This window comes from Pollicipes pollicipes, unplaced genomic scaffold (assembly GCF_011947565.3).
Source record: "Pollicipes pollicipes isolate AB1234 unplaced genomic scaffold, Ppol_2.1 Scaffold_3087;HRSCAF=3621_pilon_pilon_pilon, whole genome shotgun sequence".
NCBI classification, from domain to species: Eukaryota; Metazoa; Arthropoda; class Thecostraca; order Pollicipedomorpha; family Pollicipedidae; genus Pollicipes; species Pollicipes pollicipes.
Window position 1 is genome coordinate 28,260,195 of NW_023596225.1, and position 24,660 is coordinate 28,284,854.

General features: G+C 53.3%; 1 protein-coding gene across 1 annotated transcript in view; it reads left to right on the forward strand.

The window, feature by feature from the left end:
- Window positions 1–5,316: 5,316 nt before the first annotated feature.
- The window catches only part of LOC119090001 (ATP-binding cassette sub-family C member 8-like), a 47,078-nt gene continuing 27,734 nt past the window's right edge, over window positions 5,317–24,660 (forward strand). Inside the window, 2 exon segments of the mRNA XM_037212800.1 lie at window positions 5,317–5,520; window positions 15,093–15,696. Coding sequence (XP_037068695.1) covers window positions 15,163–15,696 — 534 coding nt within the window. The 5' untranslated portion in view covers window positions 5,317–5,520; window positions 15,093–15,162.

Below are 24,660 nucleotides of genomic sequence, written 5' to 3' on the forward strand. Positions count from 1 at the left end.
TTTCTTGTCAAGTTGGGTGATTGCTGATGAAGCACAAGTTGGGGAGGGGAAGGGGTAAGTCCATCCAACTGAAAAAGAAACTACACCCCCGATTAGTTCACTATAAACTGGCACCGTAAAACTGCGCTGGGCGGAAGGCGTCTATTTCATTGGAGTGACAACCTTATAGTGCAGTGCCGAATACCGAAAACGGCCGGCCGGCCAGGAGCGTGGGTTTGCTATGCTAGGGCGGCCTTTGAAATGCTTATGATCGTTTCCGCAGGGAGCTACCGTGCGCACTGTGAGAGAACCATAGGCTGCCGCCGCAACATATTTAGCCAAGGTGCCTGTTGTATTGGTATGACCCCCTGGCAGTACAATACTGAACGCGAGCGGACGGCCGGAGTGCGAGGACGAAAATAAGGCAGCCATTTAAAAAACTTTCATTCGTGCGCGTAGGGCTATCAACCGGCGGCATAACAGCGGGTGATTATGAAAGAACCAGCCGGAACCAGGGCCAGTGTCTCGTTTTTATGAGGGAAAGTGGGAACACGGAACCAACACTGGAAACTAGGCAAATGTCTGCTGAAGACTTTGGCCAAATGGAGGCATGGCGAGCATCAGAATGGCGAAGCGCATTTGGGCAATGAAGCCCATATATGTTGCCGGGTTTGTCACATGCCGCTTTGGTCACCTGAAACCCGGGCAAGGACGGCTCCAAGACGGCTCAATCCAGTTTGGTGCAACACATCTTGCTTCGGAGGGTCAGCCAATGGGGCTTCGGAGGCCTTCCAGCGGGAGATGAATATCACAGCACAGATGCCCTCTAGAGAAACACATTCCTTCTGCAGAAAATCCTGGATCAGCGCCTGCCGCGCCTGGGGGCCGGAACCAGCTCCTTATCAGCAGAGCCTGTCGGGCCAGACGGCGCGTCCCGAGTCAGCTGACCAGCCACTGGCGATCACGTGACCCGGATTGGCGGGCGCCGCCGGCCACCGACAGGAGAGAAACCGGCTCGGTCGGCCCGGCAGCGTACAGATCTTGATGGATGGGGTGCCTGCCCCAGACTCGGGCGACGGCCGAGCCGACTCAGCTGTTTGTGTCGTGACCGCGCGTGCCGCCCGCTGTCGGGCCGGGCGTCCAATGGAGGCTTATTCAGCTCCGCCGCCGGCCGTGAGCCGTGAGAGAGCCAAATCTTGCCCGAGTTTCGTCACGCAGGCGCGATGCGTTTCAGCGTGAATCCCATAGTTCCCTCCTCGCTCGACAAAGACGTCCGCTGGAAGGGCTCTCCCCGTCCGAGAATTTCGTCAGCTCTGGAGTGAGAAGGCAACCGGAGCGCTGGGCTGCCAGCTCATCCGGGGCTTTCTGGGCGTGCGCGAGTCGTAAACAATAACGGCTCGGGAAGCCCAGAATGATTACATGGCAGGCGGGGCCGGCGGTGGCCTACCCCACAGCCACGAGAATGCCGTCGGCACGCAGTCACTTCACAACACCACTGCGATGACGTCACGACGCCGTCTCACCATACCAAAAAGGCTGCGATAAACCGGTTACGACACCGTTTCAGCGACAACGTCACAACTCGGCCGAAACATCACGACACGGTCACGGCAGCGGGCACTGTTACGACGGTGAGTCATCGCTGCAAGCTGCGCCACCCCGCGGCCACCGCGGCATATGCAAGGTACACATCATCCCAACCGATGCCGTGTGCTGTTTACAGTTTCAGGTACTTGCGTACGTGGAACGGCCGGTCGATGGGAAGTGCTGCAGTGTTGCAGGTGGAAGTGCCATGGTGCGGCCGGCGGCGCGCTGCGCACGAGCTCAGGCGGCAAGGTCACGACTCACGACTTCTGAGAACGGTGACGAATGCGCGGGTCGTCTGGCGCTGTTTGCACCGACAACGCCTGGCTTCCTGACGATTGACGTGTCTAAACAATATTCGTGCACGGGGCTGGTGTCAGGTAAGCGCTTCTCAGGCAGGAGGCATTGGCGTGCATGGACGGCGCCATCAGCAGAGGGCTGCAAGAGACGGAGGAGGATCAGAGGGGATTGCGAGCATTTTAGGGCCATTCATTCACTGAATCCACCCCACAGCAAGAAGAAAAGAGCCGAATCAAACCTGTGGGTGCAAATGACGGTTGACATTAATTATTGATTCGAGTAAAATGGCATCCTGATTCTGACTGATTCTAAATAGATAAAAACAATATGAATCATGATTTGAGCCAGCAAGCCACTAACGTTAAAACATATCATAACGGTTAGAATATTTTATAGCTTGTTGGAACATTTTATTACAGTTCTAGTTATAAAAACTAGTCATTCCCGAGGTTACGCAGTTAAGGCTGTAAATCATCCACAAATCATTTATCGCACACAAGGACAGATTCACGACGCTGTCTTCGGGTGTCAACAAAGCCTTGGTGGGCCAAAGTCCGGAGGTAAGTGTCCTGGTTTAAACAAGTAATCGGATTTCGCTTTTCTTCATCTTGCGGATTGTTTCAAAACAAGCTTCTTATGGTCAGTAGTGCTTAGTTCTGGTTCAGAAAGGTGACATTTTTTGCTCAACTTGGGCGGTCCAGTGGGGGAATGGCTCGCTATTCTCCGGCTGCATCCGCCCATGAGTATGCACGATACGTTTAACGAAATATCTGGCAGCCCGTTTGTATGTAAATGAAATGCCTGCGTTCCCTGAAGCATCAGGCAAGCAAACCATTGTAAAAATCAATGCATTGCAAATTTGGAGTGACGCAAATTTCGGCACTGTGTAAATATCCGTGAAAATGTATATTTTCCCTTTTCTGAACTTTTTTGTGTTTATACATTGTCTTTGTAAACCATGGCTTCCATGCATTAGCTTCAGGTCAAGTAGTGTGTTAGCTTAAAAAACTATGATTTCTTGGGTACACTAATAAATTTACACTGGCTTATTCATGGTTATGAGCTATTCAAACTGTCTTTTTTAGCGTGTGGCGAGACCTACGACTTGGTTTTGATTCAAGTCCGTTGGCATTGATCCAGGATGGATCAGTGCCGATTCAACGGATTCAAACGTCCAAAGCGAGCAGCATGATAATTTCGATGACTCGACGATGGTTCAGAACTTGTGCAATGTCGGGCACGCTAATTATTCAGCCGAATCAAAAGGAGCTTACAAAATTTATGTAGTTTGAGTCATTTAGCAAGGTGTATTTCTTAGTTAAAAATACACGTCACGAAATGACCAAACACGCGCATAATTATCACAAAGTGATTTGTATTCAACTGAATAACGTGTAAGCTCCAAATCACACCAAGCGCCAAGGATCGTAATCGAGGTTGGTGCAAATAGTATTTGTGCTGATTGTTAGTGGGTTATAAATCTGAATCGAGTCGAGCGCACCTTTCATCGGGAGCACATGTTTCCAGCCCTCTGCGGCAATGCTGCCGAAGCGGCACCACTGCAGTCATCGTCGTGCACTCTCAGGTCCTTCAGGCTAAATGTCGTCTGTTTTCCGCCAACTGACAGCTAAATAAATGCGTGAATACCATGGAAATACCAGCGTCTCAGCACTGCGAAAAATGATGTGGGAGATGCCATGGCGCGTGAGCCTGGTCGCTCACAGGGGAGTGCACACATCATATTCGTTGGTGTGGACGTCGTCCTAGTGCATGTCTGCTGGTGTTAAGATGCTTCAGAATTTTTTGGGTCAGTACAAGAAAGTTATCGTACGCTCATCCTTGTCAAATTTCAGTAGTTATGACTCGTTGGGAACAAACTGGTGTACATTGGAACCCAAGGTGTCACCGCAATATGCTGAATCGGAAGATATATATTTTGGTCATTCTTGCCAGCTCAGACAGACATACTATTTTGCATCACCCACTCGTTGGTTTTGCCTGCTGCCTCTGATCATCCATGCCGCGTTATGCTGTTATGTTTGTGGGAGGAGACATACATTTCATTGAGAGCATGTCAGTGTAAGCAATACTAGCCAAATGGGTGTTGCGTGACTGTTGCTAAGCTACAGATAGTGTGCGATATTTTTTCGGCCAGTAAATACATCGTTTGTTGCACAATAAAATCATTCATTGGTAGAATTTCCCCTCTTGGTATGCGGCTAAGAAATGATATAGCGACTTAAGTCCTTAAGGTGATGCTTCGTGAATCGTGTGCTGAGAGCCCACAGATCCGACACTGTGCTAGCAATATCCGCTAAAATTCCCGGTGCCCTCTTATTGCTCTCGTTTGTGGGCATGCGGCTTCAAACGCGGCAGCTCTCTGGATGGTGGTGTGGGACACGGGCCAAGCAGCTCGGCGTACACTATACAACTTCTGCCCACATATTTATTTTACATTGCTCCCGGTTGTAACATACTTTATCATGCCTAGAGTTAAGAATATACAGCTAAACCCATCCATAAATTAAGCCTGCATTGTCATCCGGATCCCAAGCTGGCCTGTTGTTCATAACACTACGCCTCAGAACAGCTCGAAATCCGTTTGTTGTCAGGGAACCATTCCAACGGAATTTTCCGGCTTGCGTTCGTATGGCTACATGTTGACTTTCCAAATGTGTAATCAGCTTCTTTGATGCGATGCACTCCGCAGTCCACCTCCATCACCAAACCGATGGTAAGTTACAATTGCCTTACAAAAATAGGGTCAGCCTGCTCATCGTTTGTCCTGGTGTCGTCCCTGTCTGGAACCAACAGCGATTACCTGCCGTGATTGGCATGTCCAGCGTGTAATTGCCGGGGCGGGTCAAACCACGCGCGAACATTCCGGAAAAATGTTTCGACTACCGTTACAGGCTATTGGCTTCCCGGGACAAATCTGCAGCAAACTTCGTGCGCAATAGCTTTGGTCACGTCGGTCTCGTCATTCCCCAATGCTTCGTGTGCTTGGTTCATAGAATGCAATGCCTAGCCATGATGTTTTGTTTGATTGATGGTAAGATCCTTCAGTTTGAACATTTTTAGTTTCCATAAGGTATGGATCTACGGATACAGGCTCGGACAAGTCGGTCTGGATCACAAGCTGCGGATCGGTGCGTACATGCTCATGCATAACACATTAACCATGCATTCTACGCTTTTCGGAAATGCACTCTGCCCCTCCCTCATGGCTCACGCGTGTCGCCTGGGAAATCCAGTCCGCCCTCGAGCGCGGCGGCAGCGGCGGCGCCGGCGGGGGGCGTGCGGCGGTCTAACCCCGTGACGTCACGGCAGCCAGCGCAGCGGCGGCCGGGAGATGGGGCGCCGGTCACGTGACCTGGCGGCCCGCCGGACTGGGCCGGCCGGACCGGCCAGCGCCGCGCCGTCGGGCGGCAGTCTGGGCCGTGTGAGCCGGTGGTGAGTCGGTAGAGGGCAGTGCGGCGGGTGTGGTGGACAGTACGCTGGAGAGGCAGGAGCCGGCAGGTGGCCTGTGAGAGGGCGCGGGTGGCGGTATCTGCCGCACTTGGGGGACTGGGCTCTCGGCGGGTGCGGTGCAACTGGTGTCAGCCATCGTCACTGGGCCCACGCGTGCGGGACTCGCCCGCGAGGCGCCGACAACAGGTGAGTTGGCCGCGTGTCGTGAACAGCCTGAGACTGTGACATCTGTAGCGATTCCATTTGACAGTGAAAGCGTTCACATTCCCCAACAGGCATTTGACAGCGCCAAGCCGCATTTGGCCCGTTGCGTGTCCTCGAAGCGTGTATGCTATGCACGGCACGAAACGATCAATAGGTTACTGCTTGAAGCGGGCACCGAGCCAGGCAGGGCGGGCCCGCAAAGGTATGTGTACTGCATTGGGACAGCATTTGGGACCCGGTTGTAGATCGGGCCAGGGCGGGGCAGGCCAGGGTGGGATCGGTGATGAACACAGGCGGGGGACCCTAGCAGCCGTGATCGACCGGACGTAGAAAACGCGCGCAAGTGCAAATGACGCATCTGGTGTAAACAGCTTCACACAGGCGACTCGTGTTCCTAACGTGGCCAACCTTAATGCAGAGTCCGAGCCACGGCAGCGGTCTACACAAATTCCACGGACAAACTGAAGCATATCGGCGACCCGCTCTCGTACCAACTCCTCGCCGATTCACCGACGTATGGGGATACCTCAACCGTCTCATAGGCTTTTTCAGTCCTGATCAGGGGTGTAGCCTTCTTTTCAGTGGGGGGGGGGGGGGGGCAGGGCTTCAGCCTCCTAAACTTGGGCTTCATCCCCCCCCCCCCAACTTTGGGAGCAAAGTGGGCAAAAGTCTGGGGAGATTCCAGCTTGTTGGCATATTGTGGGGGCAGGTTTGGGCATTTTTAACTGTTCAGCCCCGCAACTCATTTTGTGAAACTGTGCCCCTGGTCCCGGTCGATGTGTGTATTGCTGGCAGCGCCGTGGAGCGTACCGCTGAGCAGTCTCATCTTACCCGCTGGCCGTGCTCTGAGAGCGTCAATGGCCCAGGATCTCAAGAAATCTTTTGAAAAAAGCAATAACATGGCAGGCACTGGCAGGCACAGAAGGGCATGGCACTGCAAGTCATAAACCATATTAACTTTCAAATGCAATAACCGGGCGGTCGCAAGCTATTTGAGAAGAGAAATATATTGTCATTGAATTCATGCCACCAATGGGCTTGGATTTGACTGGTCTTTCATTTGGCATTGATATCTTCTATGGAGACCCGGGGGTCCTCGGATGATCACGACGGGGAGCTCATTTTGATGGTAACTTATATGACATTATCATTTCTATGAGACTTTTTCAAGGCTCAAGCAATATCTTTTATTGTGAATCAGTGAATCAATTGCGCCTTTGACATGTATATAGCCTACAGGCCTGTATCGCCATATCTTTACAACCCAGCGCCCAATGATCAAACATTCATCGCGTGCTTCTGGGCCATCCCTCGAGAAATTAGTTCCGTGGTTATTCATTGTCACCTGTGTGTAACACCTACCCGGAACATTCCTGCAAAGATCGATTACCCACTGCGATGGACTTCTCTGAAACAGTTTTTTTTATTACGTGTGTGGAAAGGCTGGGTATGCGATCGTGATTCAGTTCTTCTCCGTCTTTCTGTTGTGAGTTTTCTGTATGCGCTGTAAAAATTCGGCAAAATATTGGGTGCCAAATCTGCTTTAATTCAGGCGTTCGGTACGTTTGGTCGTTACTGAAAAAGGGCATTTTGAAATTGTAGTTTTATGCTTGTTCTAAAAATAATAAAACGGGGAAGCCGTAGTGGTATCTATACCTGATCCTTTTACCCGTACTTGGTGCTTTACGCGCACTGCTTTTCTTTGGAAGATGGCCAGGTCGTATTCAATAGAATTGTGGCAACTCATGAATGTTAACCATTCCATTACTGCACGCTTCAATGTACCACGCACCACGAATTTAAGACATCTGATAAGGCTTGGTGCTTCTTACCAATGAACGCTTGGCAGCTGGCGTGTTGCACGGTACCCTTCCTGGTGTGCGAGCTAAAGCAAGCAGTTCCCTGACTCACGGAGCGCCCCGAAACGCTTAGAACAGCTGAACGTCCTAAACGCTCAGAGCAGCTGAGCTTCCGAAGCGCTCAGAGCAGCTGGACGTCTGAAGCGCTCAGAGCAGCGGAACGTCCGAAGCGCTCAGAGCAGCGGAGCTTCCTAAGCGCGCAGAGCAGCGGAGCGTCCGAAGCGCTCAGAGCAGGGGAGCATCCTAAGCGCGCGGAGCAGCTGAGCTTCCTAAGCGCGCAGAGCAGCTGAGCGCCCCGAAGCGCTCAGAGCAGCGGAGCGTCCAAATCGCTCAGAGCAGCTGAGCGTGCGTCGGCGCGGCCGGGCGCCTGGCCACTGAGGAGCCCCATGCTCTGCAGGCCATCATGCTCGAGCCGGGTGTGACCTTACGCTCTATCAGGCAATTGGTGGGGCTCGACTCCTGGCGGCTCCCGCCCGCTGCTGATAGTGGCCAAGTGTGGACGTGTCGGCTGACAGCCTGGCAGCTGGCAGCTGTCCACGGCCGGTGCTGGGTGGCCGGCTCACTTGTCTCGACTGCCCCCCCCCCCCCCCACTCCCCCCTCACCGAGCCCGCCATCGTTACATCCGGGTCGGAGCTGATTGACCCGCGGGCCTCAATCCTTCGCCAGTGAAAGTCCCTCCAGCATCCACAGCACATTCTGATGCGACATCGATGCAAACAAGATCATGTCCCCTTACTCTGCCTTCTCAGAAGCCAATCTGAAAGGGCGAGGCCCGACACAAAAATAGAATATGAGAAGATCATCTTTGCACTGTTTTATGCTTTACATGTCAATGGATGTAACTCGTGTTCTCGATTTATGTACAACAACCAATGAGACGAAAATTAGTGCGACTGTGCCCATAAATTTGCCAAACTATGTAGTTTCTACGGAATGTAGCCACTTCTGCTGTGGTTTCGATGAAGACATGTTGTCGAACTATCAGCGCATCTATATCTCCATTTTCCTGTTTTTCTCTTAGGAATGAGGCTATTACTACTGTCTTATTTATGTCAATAACGTTCCTCGCAAATGCACTTCACGACTTACGAATGTAGCCTTTCGTTACCCTGGTTAAAGCACGTCCTTTTTGAAGTATATTCATTTCACGATTACCGCGAGCTTGATATAGACATTTTGTTTAACGGTTACGCTCATTGCTCGCCATGTTTATGCACTCGACAATGATGTTATCGATATTTCCACAATTGTATACAATATTGTGTGACGACAGCCATGTAGCGGGCCAGTGCAGTTGCATGCTGTTCTGGTTCGATGGCGTGACAGCTCAACAGAAATGAACAGAAGGTCAAAGTACTGAACGAAAGCAAGACCGTCCGTGACTTTCCGCCATGGAACGCGCGGCTGCCCCACCCCAGGTGGTAGCCAAAAGCCTCTCCCGCCCGGGTGTGTTGCTTGTGGAACATCAGGTCATGCCGGTCAGGATCCTCCGTCTTGTGCTCTTCTTTCGATGGCGGTGAAACGAGGTGAACCGTCCAGCGATTTCACTCTGTTGGACGCTCAGGTGTACCCACACACTTGCTCACACTTGCACACACTTCTACACGCCACTTCAACACACTCACACACCTACACACACTTACGAAGCACGTGTTTAACGGGAGGCTGGGGATGGATGGGTTTCCACATGCATATTTCTTTTATCCGCCTGGTTGGAAGTCCGTACAAATCATTTTGTGCGCTCGGTGCACGTCCTTACCTTTTCTGTGTCAGTTGGGAGGGAATGAGACTGGAGACGTGTGTTTGTACTGAGGAAAGGATCTGGTTTATCCACCATGATATTGCTCAAGGCACTGACGCCGTGGTGCCCTTGGTCGGAGGACGAGTTTTAGGCGGGATGCTTTTGAACACTCACTATTTGTTAGAAACAAACAACAGCAACACGGCCATATTGAAACAATCGATGATTAGTTCATGTGATCGAGCCTACCAAAAAGTGGAAAAGAAAAGTACGAAATAAGAGAGAAAAGACAAACATTTTAATTCACGAGAATGAACATGAAAATATGTACAACGAGAGGCTGGGAATGCAGGGGTTTCCACGTGCATCTTTCTGTTTTATCCATCAGGTTGGAAATCCGTGCAGATCATGTGCCTGGTCAGTGGCGGTGAGTGACGAGTGACGCGCAGTGGCGGTGACAGAAGCGCGCACTGGGAGGCGAGGCACTATCTTGGTGATCGTGCCAAGATAGAGCTGCACCCGGCATTATACACACTGCCTGACATTTACGGGAGAAAATGATTCTTACTGTGATAAGACTGTTGCAACATGATTGTGTTTACTACGATACAGCAAAAGCAGAATGCCAAAGGCGGTCCGTAAATTACAAAACGAGGCTTTACAACATTATGAGATGCACTATGACCCGCCCTACCCATGTACATAATGAATGTTTTCGTTATTTGCATGCAAAGGCCTACACTCCAGACAATACTTGCACAAACATTTGACATGCCTATATGACGATTAAAGGCGTGTTCAGGTTTTACTGAACAGCATATATGGTATGGTAACATGGTCTGAAACTTACGCTTAGCACTACGGTGCTATAAATAGATGAGATGGAAAAAAGTTCGCACGTGTGAAGTAAGAAAGGATAAGAAACCCTTTTGCGCATAGGCGCTTGCAGAAAGGATGGGCTCATCAGCGGAACACGGAAGTCTACAAAGGACTGCTGCATTCCATGCTTCACCTCTGTGGGGTAAACATGGTCTGAAAGAAACATGTCGGAGGTGATTTTAGGACCGACAAAAATGGCACGTGTGCTGTCCGTCAGATCCGTCGCTGCAACGTCAAGTAGAAGACTCCATACCACGCCATGATCTATCATAGACTGTACTGGAGCATCAATATAACATCAACATTCAGACGATTTCGGGTTGTGCAACGTTATGTTTGAATTCGGGCTAGCATATAGAGCACGCCATATATATATATATATATATATATATATATATATATATATATAGATAGATAGTGAAATTTGAAAAATGCTTATTTATTAAATGTATATGCAGTGGCAGTGAAATTCCCATCCTGGCTGGCAACGTTCTGCAGTTTTTTATATCTGATGACAGGGTGCTTCTAAGTCTACAACTCATGCACATCACGTCTACGAAAATGGCGAGGTGCATGACAGAAATCATGGTTCGATCAATGTTATCCTGGGACGACCGATTCAGACGGATGACTCGTAGCAGACAAAGGATAAGGCTTGGCTTTTTAAAGTGGGACCAGGGCAGGAGAGCTGTATAGCTTCATAGCTTGCCGGGTGCTGATGTCGCTGCCACCTAGCGTAACACAGTGCAGATCACGCCTTATGGCTATGGAACTTACCAGTTACACGCACACATCAATATCACATGCATTCCGGGAAAGTGACGTCAAGATCCAGAAGGTTTCCATTCAATTGAATAAGGTGGTGGAATGCTGCGTCGGCACGCCCCTGTAGTAAACACTTGGTCCGATGGCTGCTGCGGTAAACATTTACGTACCGCGCCTCGGATTCGTCTCTTGTGGACGTGATGTAACGTGACGGGTTTATGGCGGCGGCATCTGCAGGCGTCCCGGTATGTGTACCGTGAGCAATCGCATACAGATGAATAGGGCGGGATCCACACGCGAAGTGCATCACTGGTATCTCAGTCGGATACGTTATCAGGCGATGGTGCCGATATCCGGCAGCGCTAATTCCCGACGCCATCCTGGTATAGCTGAGATGCCACAGCACACTCACCTCTCACGCAGAACCAAGGCACATCTGCTCCTGGATGATGTGCTGTTCTGTTCTTGCGCGGAACTGTGAGTGGTACGCGTATTTTTTGGTGGCGCATTTGGAATGGAGCACAGGGTGTTGAATGTAACACATCTGGAATCCGTCTGGAATGTAGCACGACGTGGCAAGCCGACGTTGAGCAGAAAGAGTTGGATGAGGACCTCTGAAACTCGCGGAGGGTACTTCGTCTTGGTGATAATGCCGCTCTGCTTCCTGGTATTGCGACCGGCTGCCGGTGATGGCCAATGTACCTTCGGCACAAGCGTGGGTCGATGAACACCAACTGAGGCTGGCGTAGTAGACCGTGGTAGTCAATCTCATAGAATCAGCAGCTGAAGCTGGTGTAGTAGACCGTGGTAGTCGATCTCATGGGAACAGCAGCAGAAGCTGGCGTAGTAGACCGTGGTAGTCGATCTCATAGGATCAGCAGCTGAAGCTGGCGTAGTAGACCGTGGTAGTCGATCTCCTGGGATCAGCAGCTGAAGCTGGCGTAGTAGACCGTGGTAGTCGATCTCTTGGGATCAGCAGCTGAAGCTGGCGTAGTAGAACGTGGTAGTCGATATCGTGGGAACAGCAGCTGATATTAATCCATGTGAGTGGCCCGATGTCACGTTCGCCCGTGGCCCACCTCGCGTGTGTGTAGAGCAAACAGTAACCAGTGCCCATACCCTGCTGTAGTTGGATCAGAAGACGAGTTGGTCGGGATTGTGAAGGTTGTTTCGCAGCACGTAGATGCCAGAATTCTCCAATAACACATTGTTTACTATATTGACAATGATGGGCACGATCGATGATCGGTCTAGAATTTGCCACTTATCAAATTTTGATTTTGTGTAACTATTTTACATAGGTCCTCTCCTTTCGTGTAACCCTTCTTTACCGACGATGCTACAACTTATGATGCGCTGAAGCAGCCTGCCTTGATCTCGGAACGCCTTCCCCACGTTCTGTTCTCAGCAGTAAATGTCTTTCTAGGCAGAGGGGACGCAATGGCGGAACGGTTAGCGTGTCGGACGCCCACGCTAGGGTCCGGGTTCAAGTCCCGATCGTGCCATGACCCCTGAACGCTGATATGGCCAGTGCAGTAGCCGGCCCACCGTCAGTTAGGCGTGAGGATGAACGTCGCGTTCCTTTTTTATTTCAAAAGTGCGTTTTTTTGTAAGTTGCTTTAAGGGGAATTTAAACTAACTCCTCAACTCACCAGCTGTTACCTCCTCAGGTTGAGGTGGTGTATTAGCTTTGGGAGCTGCGACCCGTGCTCTAGGCCGACTAGACTGACTAGCTCTAGCTCTAGCTCTAGGCTGACTAGACTGCCATACCCGCGAACCATTAGGTGTCCGTTCCACAGAACGATACTGCTAACTGCGGTAGGCGCGGCCGCGAGTATTGCGGTGACAACGGGGCCATTGTTTGTTTGGTTGACGGCATGAATCACCACTAGTGGCTCGTTCTTTGCCTTGCGCTGATCCCGCATCCGGCACGACGCGTGAACTTTTTGCGTGCCGCCATTTCGCAGCCAACGACTAGCGACAGACGCACTTGCGGACCACGCCGCATTTGCATTCCGTTCTGCAGCCGCTTTAACTATGAAGAGCTGAGGTCAGAGGTGCGACACCCGTATGGCACGTGCAGAGGTAATTTAACATCACAGCCAGGCCCTGGTCCCTCTCGGTGCCTTGGTACCAAGGCAAACTCTCGTTGCCGCCTGGGTGTCCCACAGCCCTCCGGCCGTGTTTGGACCCTTGTAGAACCCTCGGGCCGTATCGGGAACCTTACGGAGTCCTCCGGCCTTGTCCGGAACCTCCGTAGAGCCCTCCAGCCCTGTCAGGAACCACCATAAGTCCTCCGGCTGTGTCGGAACTCCCTGGGGAGCCATCCGGCCGTATCGAGACCCCGTGCGGAGCCCTCTGACCTATGTTGTTACCCCTTGCGGAGCCCTCTAGCCGTGTTGTGACCTCTCGCGGAGCCCTCCGATCGTGTCGAGACCCCCTGCCGAGCCCTCCGGCCATCTACGGCTGTGTCTGGGGTCACGGAACCCACTGTCTGTCTGCGACCGTGCCAGAGGTTACGGGACCCACTGTCTGTCTGAGGCCGTGCCAGAGTCACTGGACCCACTGTCTGTCCGCGACCGTGCCAGAGGTCCCGGGACCCACAGTCCGTCTGCGGCCGTGCCAGAGGTCACGGGACTCACTGTCTGTCTTAGACTGTGCTGGAGGTCACGGGATCCACTGTCTGTCTGCGGCCGTGCCAGAGGTCACGGGACCCACTGTCTGTCTGCGGCCGTGCCAGAGGTCATGGGACCCACTGTCTGTCTGCGGCCGTGCCAGAGGTCACGGGACCCACTGTCTGCCTGAAGCTCCGGGGTCGTTCCGTCACTGCTCAGTTGATTGGTGCCGGCGAACTCAACCGCCGTGCTGATGCTGACCAGGCGAGCGGCGGCCATCGGATTGCCATGCGCCATTTCCAGTGCACTTAGCCGCGTTAGCCTACCCCGCCGTAATCTGCTTTGGCGGGTACAGATGCGTTTGTCTGACCCGATACGTGCCGATGAATAGTGGATGTAGCCAATGATCCGCGTGCCGCAGTCGACCGTGGGTCCAGGGTTTTGTAGGCATGCTGCCAAGTTTCTGGTCTCGTATTTAGACTGTGAGCTTACATCAAGCAAGCATTCGCCTTAAACGTTAGTAGCCTAATCAGCTGCTGTGTTTTCGCCGAAGCGCGAAATACGAAGCATCCTTCCTCAATCCTTCCGATCGATGCAAATTGAACTGCCTAATTCTCGATTCAATGGGTTTCATCGCTAGGTCGTGAATGACATGGGAAAGTACCTAGCATTGTTTTGTAATATATGGTGGTGAATATATATATATATATATATATATATATATATATTTATATATATATATATATATTTGTATATATATATATATATATATATATATTATATATATAACGGGATATATATGTATATAACGGAATATATACATATATATATATATATATATATATATATATATATATATAACGGGATATATGTATCTCTCTCTCTCTCTCTCTCTCTCTCTCTCATCTCTCTCTCTCTCTCATCTCTCTCTCTCTCTCTCTCTCTCTCTCGATCTATCGAAATGATCGAATGATCGAATGATCGAATGATCGATGATCGATGATCGAATGATCGGATGATCGAATGATGGAATGATCGAATGGGAAAGCGAAGTTACGTGGAGACTGTCAGTATGCAGCACAAGCCCACGTGAGCAAATGGCTGGCATGCGAATGAAAAACAATGCACACAGCACATTGTTCAAATAATTGCGCTTATCGTTGCTGAAAACCGCATACGCATGCGACCAATGATTACAGGAATGTTCGCTTCCACAATGCGCGACAACCCTGACAATCGTTTACTTGTTGAGAACGTGGGCAGCCTGTTTATCACATGGAACACCAACACATAATGATGGTAATATGCTTTACGAAGCACTTGGACCCTTCCAAAAATATTGGAAACCAGGAAGCGTCCTATTGTAATAAATCATAAAACGAATATGTCAACGTCGCGACATGGCTGTCAACAATTTTGGTCTTGTTCACTGGGCAGCATCTGGCAGCCACCCTCCGTCTCTGCGAACATAGCGTATCCGGCTTGCTGTTAAATGACTAGAAACGAGGTAACATGCGAGATTTCTTCCCCTCCCATGTCGTCATAGGATCCGCCACCACTCACGCGACGCTCGTGCGTGGCAGCTGCAGGAGCTGCAGCGGGTAACATTCCAACGACACCAAAAAACGGACAGCGGGGCATTGGACGGCGCCTGACCCAGCGTCACTGGCTTACACTGTGCCGTTGCTCCGCAGAGTACGCCGCCCCGTCAGCCGCCGATGCCGGCGCCCCGCCGTTCAGCGTCGCCCCGCTAGCGGCGCCGCCATGGAGAGCCTGTGCGGCCGTCCGGGGCCGCTGGCCTGGGACGACGTGTGTCACCTGGACCTGGCGGCGGCGGCCGTCGCGCTGGCCCACGTCACAGCCTGCGTCGTCGGCGCGCTGCTCTGGCGGTGCCGCCCGGCCGCCGCGCCCGTCCGCTTCCGCCGCCACGGCGCGCGCTGGGCGCTGGCGCTGCTGTGCGCGCTGCTGGCGCTGGCGCAGCTCATGGACGCCAGTCTGGGCGAGTGGTACGCGTCCGTGGTGCACGTGCACGTGCTGGCGGCGCCGGCAGCCGCGCTGCTGGCGGCGGGCAGCGTCATCTGGCTGGCGACCGTCAGCGAGCGGGACGCTGCGCCGGTGCGACTCCTGCTCAACGTGGCGTACCTGGCCATGGCCGTCACACTGGGCGTGCTGAAGGTCCGCTTCTACAGCGGCGTGGCCGGGCTGGGCGCCGACCACATGCGGCTGGACCTGGCCTGGGCGCTGCTCGTCGCCTACGGACTCATGCTGGGCGTGGAGGTGCATTTTGCCATCTCGGAGGTAAGCTTGAAACTGAGCTGTGGGAGCGCGTCTTTCGGTGCCCATGCATGTGTCTTCGTTCGTGCGCATTCACGCTTGTGATCTGTGTGGTGTTGGCAGGAAAAGAGGGAAAACTTACGCGATTCTCCTTGCCGCTTTTTGTCCGATATGTGAAACAGACGACAGAGCCATTCGGCAGCCGCAACGTCTCTGCAACTCAGCCTATTCCGGTTGACGTCACCTGTTATCACTGCAGTGCCGCCATATTACGCCAGGCGATTACCTGCTTTTTACACCGTCGCATAATGCATCCGCATGTGTGCTGATCCAATCAGCCGAGGCACATGCAGGGGGGTCATGTCATGTCGCCCTCACATAACACTTTACACGCGGAGATCAAACGCAATCGCTTTGAGCTGACGCTGGTGCTAAGCTGCCTTGATCGTTTTTCTGACGCCGCGGCATATCTGGGTATACGCAGTGTTTAGACATGGTCGTGGCATATCACTGGGGACGGCTGCACGCTCCGCTGCCATTCAGACGGAAGTTCATCCACTTCCGGTCAGGCCGCAGGACGCCGGAAGTGAGCCGGACAAGCAAGCCGCCAACGGGGGGGGGGGGGGCAGAGGAGGGGGATGGGGTAGCGGTCAAGTCCGCGAACCCGTCGGGATGGGGGTCCGCGCACTTCGACGACGCGCGGGGTTGGGTTCAGCTAGTGTTCTGACCTCCGGCAGTACGGTGACGGAAGCAGCTCGCGCTCCAGAACAGGTCGTGCGACGCTGCGTGCTCGGTCCCAAACTTATAAGTGTTGCCTCAAGTCGCGAATGGTTTTGACTCGGTCTGATTATTATTTTTTAATTCGGACAAGGCAGCGGCTGGGTTTCCTTCGTGCCGTATGCAATGCCGGGACACGGCCATCTCGTGGCCTGCACGGCCCTTGCGCAATAACATGTCTCATGGCGCTCGACATTTGCAGCTTGCATCTGCCTCCGGCGTGATACGGCGCGACCAGGTCCTGACAAACACGCGCTGGCCACGGCGGCAGCGAAGGCTGCCGGGCTAAAATCGGCTTGGGCGTTTCCTGATATCATAAAAAACACAAAAGTAGTCTTTGATGCCCATATGTTATTGGGGTCCGAGTCAACGGGCTCAGCGATGATGGCGCCCGTGGCTGGCCGTGTGGTTGGAGGTTAAAATCACACGCTGTGGCTGCTTAGCTGATGCTATGGACAAATGCAGCGCAGTTTATACGATGCGATATTCATTAGGCGGCTGAGGCTAGCTCGACCATCGTGCAATGTAGGTCATGTATGGGGCTGTAATTACACGGCAGATGTAGCACACGCGTGGGTATTATTTTTGAATGTTATATACCATTTTGGCTTCTCTGTGACCCGTAAAGAAACCCGAATCACATGAAGCATGCACCAAATTACTTGTGCTCATGGGAAGAGGAAAAATAGCACAACTGTCGTAGGCTTACGGGATCCATTGCGTGTTTTACCTGGGGAGGGGGGGGGGGGGGGGGTTATCTAGCAATGACAAGCTGGTGGCTAAACACCGTACCCACAGTGGTTCCGCCTTTTTGTTTCGTTATAAGGCAGCGCCAGAAGTAGTAATATTTCGATGAATGAAATATTCAACCCCCAAAAAGACTCATTTTATTTCCCCCCCCCCCCATTTTCCCTTTCACGCTGTCTCCATCTCTACGTTATTTTCCTCACTTCCCTCCTCGTTTGCTCGCTGCCTGCCTGCTTGCCTGCCTGCCTGCTTGCTGGCCTCCCTCCCTCCCTCCCTGTGGTGCGCTGTATGCAGTCGTGGGTGACGGGAAAGTCTGGAACCATACCGGTGAGTCTGTGGAGGCGGCTGCAGACAGTGACCCAGCCGCACCTACAGTGGTTCCGCCGGCCACCGCTTGGCACGCGACCGGGTTTCACAGTGGGCGGTGGCCGGCGTGGCCGAGGAACCACAAGATATGACGTCACTCAGCCGTGATCCTGACGGCGCTGGCTGGCGGCCACGGCGCTCAGGGCCACTGTTCCGGGGCCGTTCCGGACCACGCCAGCAGAGCACCCCCGGGGCCGCCGACCGTGACGGCCGTGACGTGACGGCCGTGACGTGACGGCCGTGAGCCGCGCCGGTGGCGGTCGCCGGGCTGGGGACTGTCACCGAGCGCCGGCGCCGTCTCCGGCCGCCGGGCGGCTGGGCGCCGTCGGCCGCCGCCGTCCTATCAGCGGCGTGTCGCCGGACGCGCTGCACGCCTGTAACGTCATCATGGCCGGCCGCGGATCAGGCCTCTGGGGGAGGGGGTCGAGGGCACGCTGCACCCGTCGCTGGTTGGTGCAACGGGTGCAGCGCCCGACCGGCGGGAGGGCAACTCTGGGGAGCTGTGGGGCACCGTCTGGGAAATGGATGAGCTGTGAGCAATACAGCCTTTAGACTGCCAAAACGTGTGATCTGTTGGAGGCGCTTGAATGAGGCGCTTGAAGACGCTTGAGGTTGAAGTTCTTCTCCCATTGACGTGGGTTAACATCCGGTACAATGGTTTTCTCCAATCGCAGTTTCGTAAATGTATGATATTTATTTATCGATCATTGCCTCACTTTCTCATTTTCGGCTACTATTAGCTTGCTTTACCGATAGGTGCATCGGCCCACGTAACACTCGTCGCGTCTGTGCCCTGTCTTAGCAGCAGGACATACTGCGGCTCAGGGGCAGCGCCGTGTGTACGAAGCATGACGCGCGCCGTCTGGTCCAAATACTTTGGCTCCAACGCACACAGCCATCTGGAAAGTTGCAACTGAAACTAGGTGATATACGTGCGATTCTTACTTGGGCCTGATAGAAACAGTATATCGTTTGAAAGTGGATGATCTACTGTAATAAGGCTAAACTGATACATTCTGATAAGGCTAAACTGTTCCAGGACTCACTGTTCATTCCAGAAATGTGTGCGAATAGCGCAATAAGGGATAGTTTCTTCTCAGTCCAACGGGGAACCGCCAGCCGCACGCCACCAAAACATACTCGCTATTCAAACTAATGGGTTGTGTAGCAGTCAGCTGGCTAACTGAGAGGCCTCCGTGCCACTGACGTCATCAAATATGGTATATTTGACGTCATGCAGGCTTTGCTTCCAAACTACCTCTATTCTCACGCCACTTTTTCGGACCGGACGGTTCTACCTCGTTGGATAGCCTTGACTGTACCCATTGAACACAAGTATGATCAGTTACGGTCTTTTCCTGACCTCGTGACGTTTTCTTACGCCCGCGTCCCTTAAAAAATCCTATTTTGAAGAGAGAAAAGATCAGTGAATGATGTCCATTACATTACCTGAGTGGTGACGCAAGTTTTCTTTACAACTGTGATGTGTCATTGGAGCGGATGATGAGGTCGTGTCGATATGTCATGACCATGACATATAGGCGTGTCGACCTTGTGAACCTTAAGATATCGTTGATATCGACATCGGAGTGGTTGGTGAGGTCGTGTCGATATGTCATGACCACAACATATAGACGTGTCGACCTTGTGAACCTTAAGATATCGCTGGCATCAACATGTAGACTCATGTCAACCTTTAGATATCGTTGGTGCGTATCGCGGAACATATATGCCGATATGGGTATCATTTGAAAGCGCGTAACCCGATCAATACGTTGGTGATATTTGGAGCATGAGGGAGATCGCATGGCTCGTGTCAGTCAGTGACCTGAGCTTGAGCAGTGGTTTCAGGGGGAATTTACACCTATTCGACACAGGTATCATTTTGAACACCTTTTAGATCTAAGTGATGAGCGCGGAACGGGGCAATTCCTTGGCCACGAATGCACAGCTGACTTTGTAAATTCCTCAGGGATACCTGTGGGCTGTATAGTGCTATCTGTCAATGTGGGTCATTGCGTTTCTGTGTCGCCGCATGATGCCAGTGGGGGGACCCCACCGGCTGGGTGAACGAATGGGCACCCGCCCCACATGGGTGACGGGCTGGGCTGGGTTGGGTGAGGAATCTGGGAAAACTGGTGGTGCGGCTACGGATGTAGGTAAGACGTGTATAGCTTGTGGGGTAGACGCTACGGTATAAGACACAATGTTACGGTGTCGCTTTTTTAGTCACAGTTGTCTCTATTGACACCGTGCAATAATCAGTACGAAATGAAAAAGCTCTGGTGTAACTTGCGTAGGACCCTTCTATGATATGTAACTAAGGTGAGGGCTGAGTGCAAGCGGTGTATGACAGGTGGGCGTGAGGGACAGGGGACGGATGGCGGTCGGATCCGGAAAAGAACGTCTTACCCACGAAGGCCTGTTATAGCAATGCTGTATTTTTGGGGTGAGATGTGCTATGTATGCATGTATGTCAGTGTTATGATTCCTACAGCAGCCACTGGTCTTACCGAGCAGAAACCTCTTATGTTACTATGAGACTGAGTCACTACTGAATCGGCGCACATAACTGGATGCCAAACACATAACACATGAATGCAGGAAGTAATTTCACGTGGAAGCTTTGCAGGCACCTGTGGCTCAAACACGCTTGGTTTTTGGCATCAGCTGCACTATACCGTGCACGCGGTGACCAATCAATATGTGGTTAACTACAATACCGCTGCGCCATATTTAGTCACTGGTACTAAGCGGTGGCACGTTTAAATTCCTTTCATGGATCGCACACGGCGTAAACATGTGCGCCATTCCTATGCCATCTCCGATGGGTTTTCATGCCGCGAAAAGAGCAGTGTCTTCGCACACAGGTTTTTGTGACTGGTCTCGGGGAAGGCGCTCGTGCTTACTATGTGGTTTTTACATCGGCCGCGGAAAGCAAGCATGTTTTACGGTTCGCCAAGCAGACCTAACAATACCGTCGCATGCATTTTTGCCATGCGAGGTAGCATGCAATGGCACTCTCATTGGGGCCCAAAAAGTGTGTCAAGATGTCAAATATTTGCAGAGTTAAATCCGTGCCCCGAACATTCAAATGATAGAAAAGGTTAATTGTGTTCTGGTTTTCTTGTTTGGGTTTGGGTTCTAGGTACTGTGAAATGGTTTGATTGGTGTTATGAGCGGTAGAATCTGTCAAATATGACTGCACATAATGCACGAGCGTTAATATATGTATGCATGCAAGTGCGTGATTATATGGAGCCTGCCAAAGTTCTTAGTGCTCTAGCAAATGTCCGACGTGGGAGAAAACGTTGAGGAGTAGAAGTAATACCAGGCCGTGCAGCTCGATATTCTGTGCTTTCTTGTTACGCTGGGCTTTTGTGTCACATTAGATGAGCGCTGACAAGAAGTCAAAGCCATCAGATCGATCGCAGAAAACATAACAAGTTCATGATTGCTGAGTTCGCCGTGAGTTATTAACAAAGTATGCACATACGCAAGTTGGTTCCTCGATTTACAAGGATATGCGTGCATACACACACACACACACACACACACACACACACACACATATATATATATATATATATATATATATATATATATATATATATATATATATATATATATATATATATAGGGGTGTATGTAAGTAAAACTAATAATCCCGGGGAAATTGGGATGTTCGAGACATGGCCCAGTGACAACACACACCATAGTTAAACTCATAACACGCCCAGCGCGTCGCTTGGCCGCCTGTTTGGCAGCGTGCCAGGAAACGTCATCCGAGCGGACACGGGTGGGCCCTGCTATGATGAGCGTCGGCGGTACGGGAACGCTGGGATCCGGGGAGCGTCGGCGGTACAGGAACGCTGGGATCCGGGGAGCGTCGGCGGTACAGGAACGCTGGGATCTGGGGAGCGTCGGCGGTACAGGAACGCTGGGATCTGGGGAGCGTCGGCGGCACAGTAACGCTGGGATCTGGGGAGCGTCGGCGGTACAGGAACGCTGGGATCTGGGGAGCGTCGGCGGTACAGGAACGCTGGGATGCGGGGAGCGTCGGCGGTACAGGAACGCTGGGATCTGGGGAGCGTCGGCGGCACAGGAACGCTGGGATCCGGGGAGCGTCGGCGGTACCGGAACGCTGGGATGCGGGGAGCGTCGGCGGTACAGGAACGCTGGGATCTGGGGAGCGTCGGCGGTACAGGAACGCTGGGATCTGATGAGCGTCGGCGGTACAGGAACGCTGGGATCTGGGGAGCGTCGGCGGTACAGGAACGCTGGGATCTGGGGAGCGTCGGCGGTACAGGAACGCTGGGATCTGGGGAGCGTCGGCGATACAGGAACGCTGGGATGCGGGGAGCGTCGGCGGTACAGGAACGCTGGGATCTGGGGAGCGTCGGCGGTACAGGAACGCTGGGAACTGGCGAGCGACGGCGGTACCGGAACGCTGGGATCTGATGAGCGTCGGCGGTACAGGAACGCTGGGATCTGGGGAGGGTCGGCGGTTCAGGAACGCTGGGATGTGGGGAGCGTCGGCGGTACAGGAACGCTGGGATCTGGGGAGCGTCGGCGGTACAGGAACGCTGGGATGTGGGGAGCGTCGGCGGCACAGGAACGCTGGGATCTGGGGAGCGTCGGCGGTACAGGAACGCTGGGATCTGGGGAGCGTCGGCGGTACAGGAACGCCGGGATCTGGGGAGCGTCGGCGGCACAGGAACGCTGGGATCCGGGGAGCGTCGGCGGCACAGGAACGCCGGGATCTGGGGAGCGTCGGCGGTACAGGAACGCCGGGATCTGGGGAGCGTCGGCGGTACAGGAACGCTGGGATCTGGGGAGCGTCGGCGGCACAGGAACGCCGGGATCTGGGGAGCGTCGGCGGTACAGGAACGCTGGGATCCGGGGAGCGTCGGCGGTACGGGAACGCTGGGATGCGGGGAGCGTCGGCGGTACAGGAACGCTGGGATGCGGGGAGCGTTGGCGGTACAGGAACGCTGGGATGCGGGGAGCGTCGGCGGTACAGGAACGCTGGGATGCGGGGAGCGTCGGCGGTACAGGAACGCTGGGATGCGGGGAGCGTCGGCGGTACAGGAACGCTGGGATGCGGGGAGCGTCGGCGGTACAGGAACGCTGGGATCTGGGGAGCGTCGGCGGTACAGGAACGCTGGGATCCGGGGAGCGTCGGCGGTACAGGAACGCTGGGATCCGGGGAGCGTCGGCGGTACAGGAACGCTGGGATCTGGGGAGCGTCGGCGGTACAGGAACGCTGGGATCTGGGGAGCGTCGGCGGTACAGGAACGCTGGGATCCGGGGAGCGTCGGCGGTACAGGAACGCTGGGATCCGGGGAGCGTCGGCGGTACAGGAACGCTGGGATCCGGGGAGCGTCGGCGGTACAGGAACGCTGGGATCTGGGGAGCGTCGGCGGTACAGGAACGCTGGGATCCGGGGAGCGTCGGCGGTACAGGAACGCTGGGATCTGGGGAGCGTCGGCGGTACAGGAACGCTGGGATCTGGGGAGCGTCGGCGGTACAGGAACGCTGGGATCTGGGGAGCGTCGGCGGTACAGGAACGCTGGGATCTGAGGAGCGTCGGCGGTACAGGAACGCGGGGATCTGGGGAGCGTCGGCGGTACAGGAACGCTGGGATGCGGGGAGCGTCGGCGGTACAGGAACGCGGGGATCCGGGGAGCGTCGGCGGTACAGGAACGCGGGGATCCGGGGAGCGTCGGCGGTACAGGAACGCTGGGATCCGGGGAGCGTCGGCGGTACAGGAACGCTGGGATGCGGGGAGCGTCGGCGGTACAGGAACGCTGGGATGCGGGGAGCATCGGTCGTCCTGTTGAGACGAAATGAAGAGAGGAGCTCACCAACACACTGGTAGCCGTAGCGACGAATCGTCTTTGTTATGACCCCCGCTGCCTTTCGTTGAGTGCCGAAACCAGTTTCCCAACCCTTGTCCCGGCATGGGATTCAGTTACACACCACATGCGTCGCTTCAGTCACACGTAACATTTTATTGTCCACCTCCCGGGCTTTAATGTGACAGACCGCGTATACACGCATGTGGTGTGTATGCACGCAAGACAGATGTGTTACAACAACAGATATGCCAGGAAAGGTCGGCACCTGCTCACCTGGGCGCAGCATTTAAGTCCCGCTCGTGGTGGATGCAGCTTAACCGGCCCAAGGTCAGGGGATAAGGCAGCTTCTCTTTCGCGCGAAGCAACGTTTCGGCAGCAGTTTACAATGCTCACAACAACACTTCTAGACAGCAGATGTTTTTGCTTACGGGAACAGCCGAGCTCTCCGTTGCCAAGCTCACACGGGCCGCCCGTGACATCGACAACTCTAGCGTTTAGCTTCCACACCGTCGAACGTACCGTATCATTTCCTGGACCCTTGCATGCCTCACTGCATCGTAGTTGTGACAGCAGCCAGGTGCTGCAGCGGCGCAGTTTGTTAGCGAGCTGCCCGAGCAACGACTGCCAGCCACACCTGATCACACCGGCCAACACTGCCAGCCACACCTGATCACACCGGCTCCGATTGCCAGTCACACCTGATCACACCGGCTCCGACTGTCAGCCACACCTGATCACACCGGCTGCGACTGTCAGCCACACCTGACCACATGCAGGCACAATCTACTGTATGTAGGTCGGCTGGTACACAGCTGGTACACAGCTGGTCGGCGACAGTATTACCCGCGTCGCACCGCTTTCCTTGTCCCCGTAAATGACCTCATCTGTGAACAGGCCAGTGAGGCCCTGATCTACCCAAACCAAACGATTGGTACATATATATATATATATATATATATATATATATATATATATATATATATATATATATATATAAATGAGTGTGTGGGGAGGGGGGGGGGGGTTAACGAGCCAACCAATAGGTAGGTTGCTAATTACTAGATTCGGAACGTCTGCGTCCAGTTTTTGTGTGACACCAAATCGTCAAGACATCTTCAGGAGGTTGAAACGCTCGTTATTGAGGAAGCATGCACCAATTAATTTTAAAAACGGACGAATATGGTAGTAGTGCCGTGTCTCCTAACGTGTTAAGTGCGGAAAAATTCCCCCGCACTGG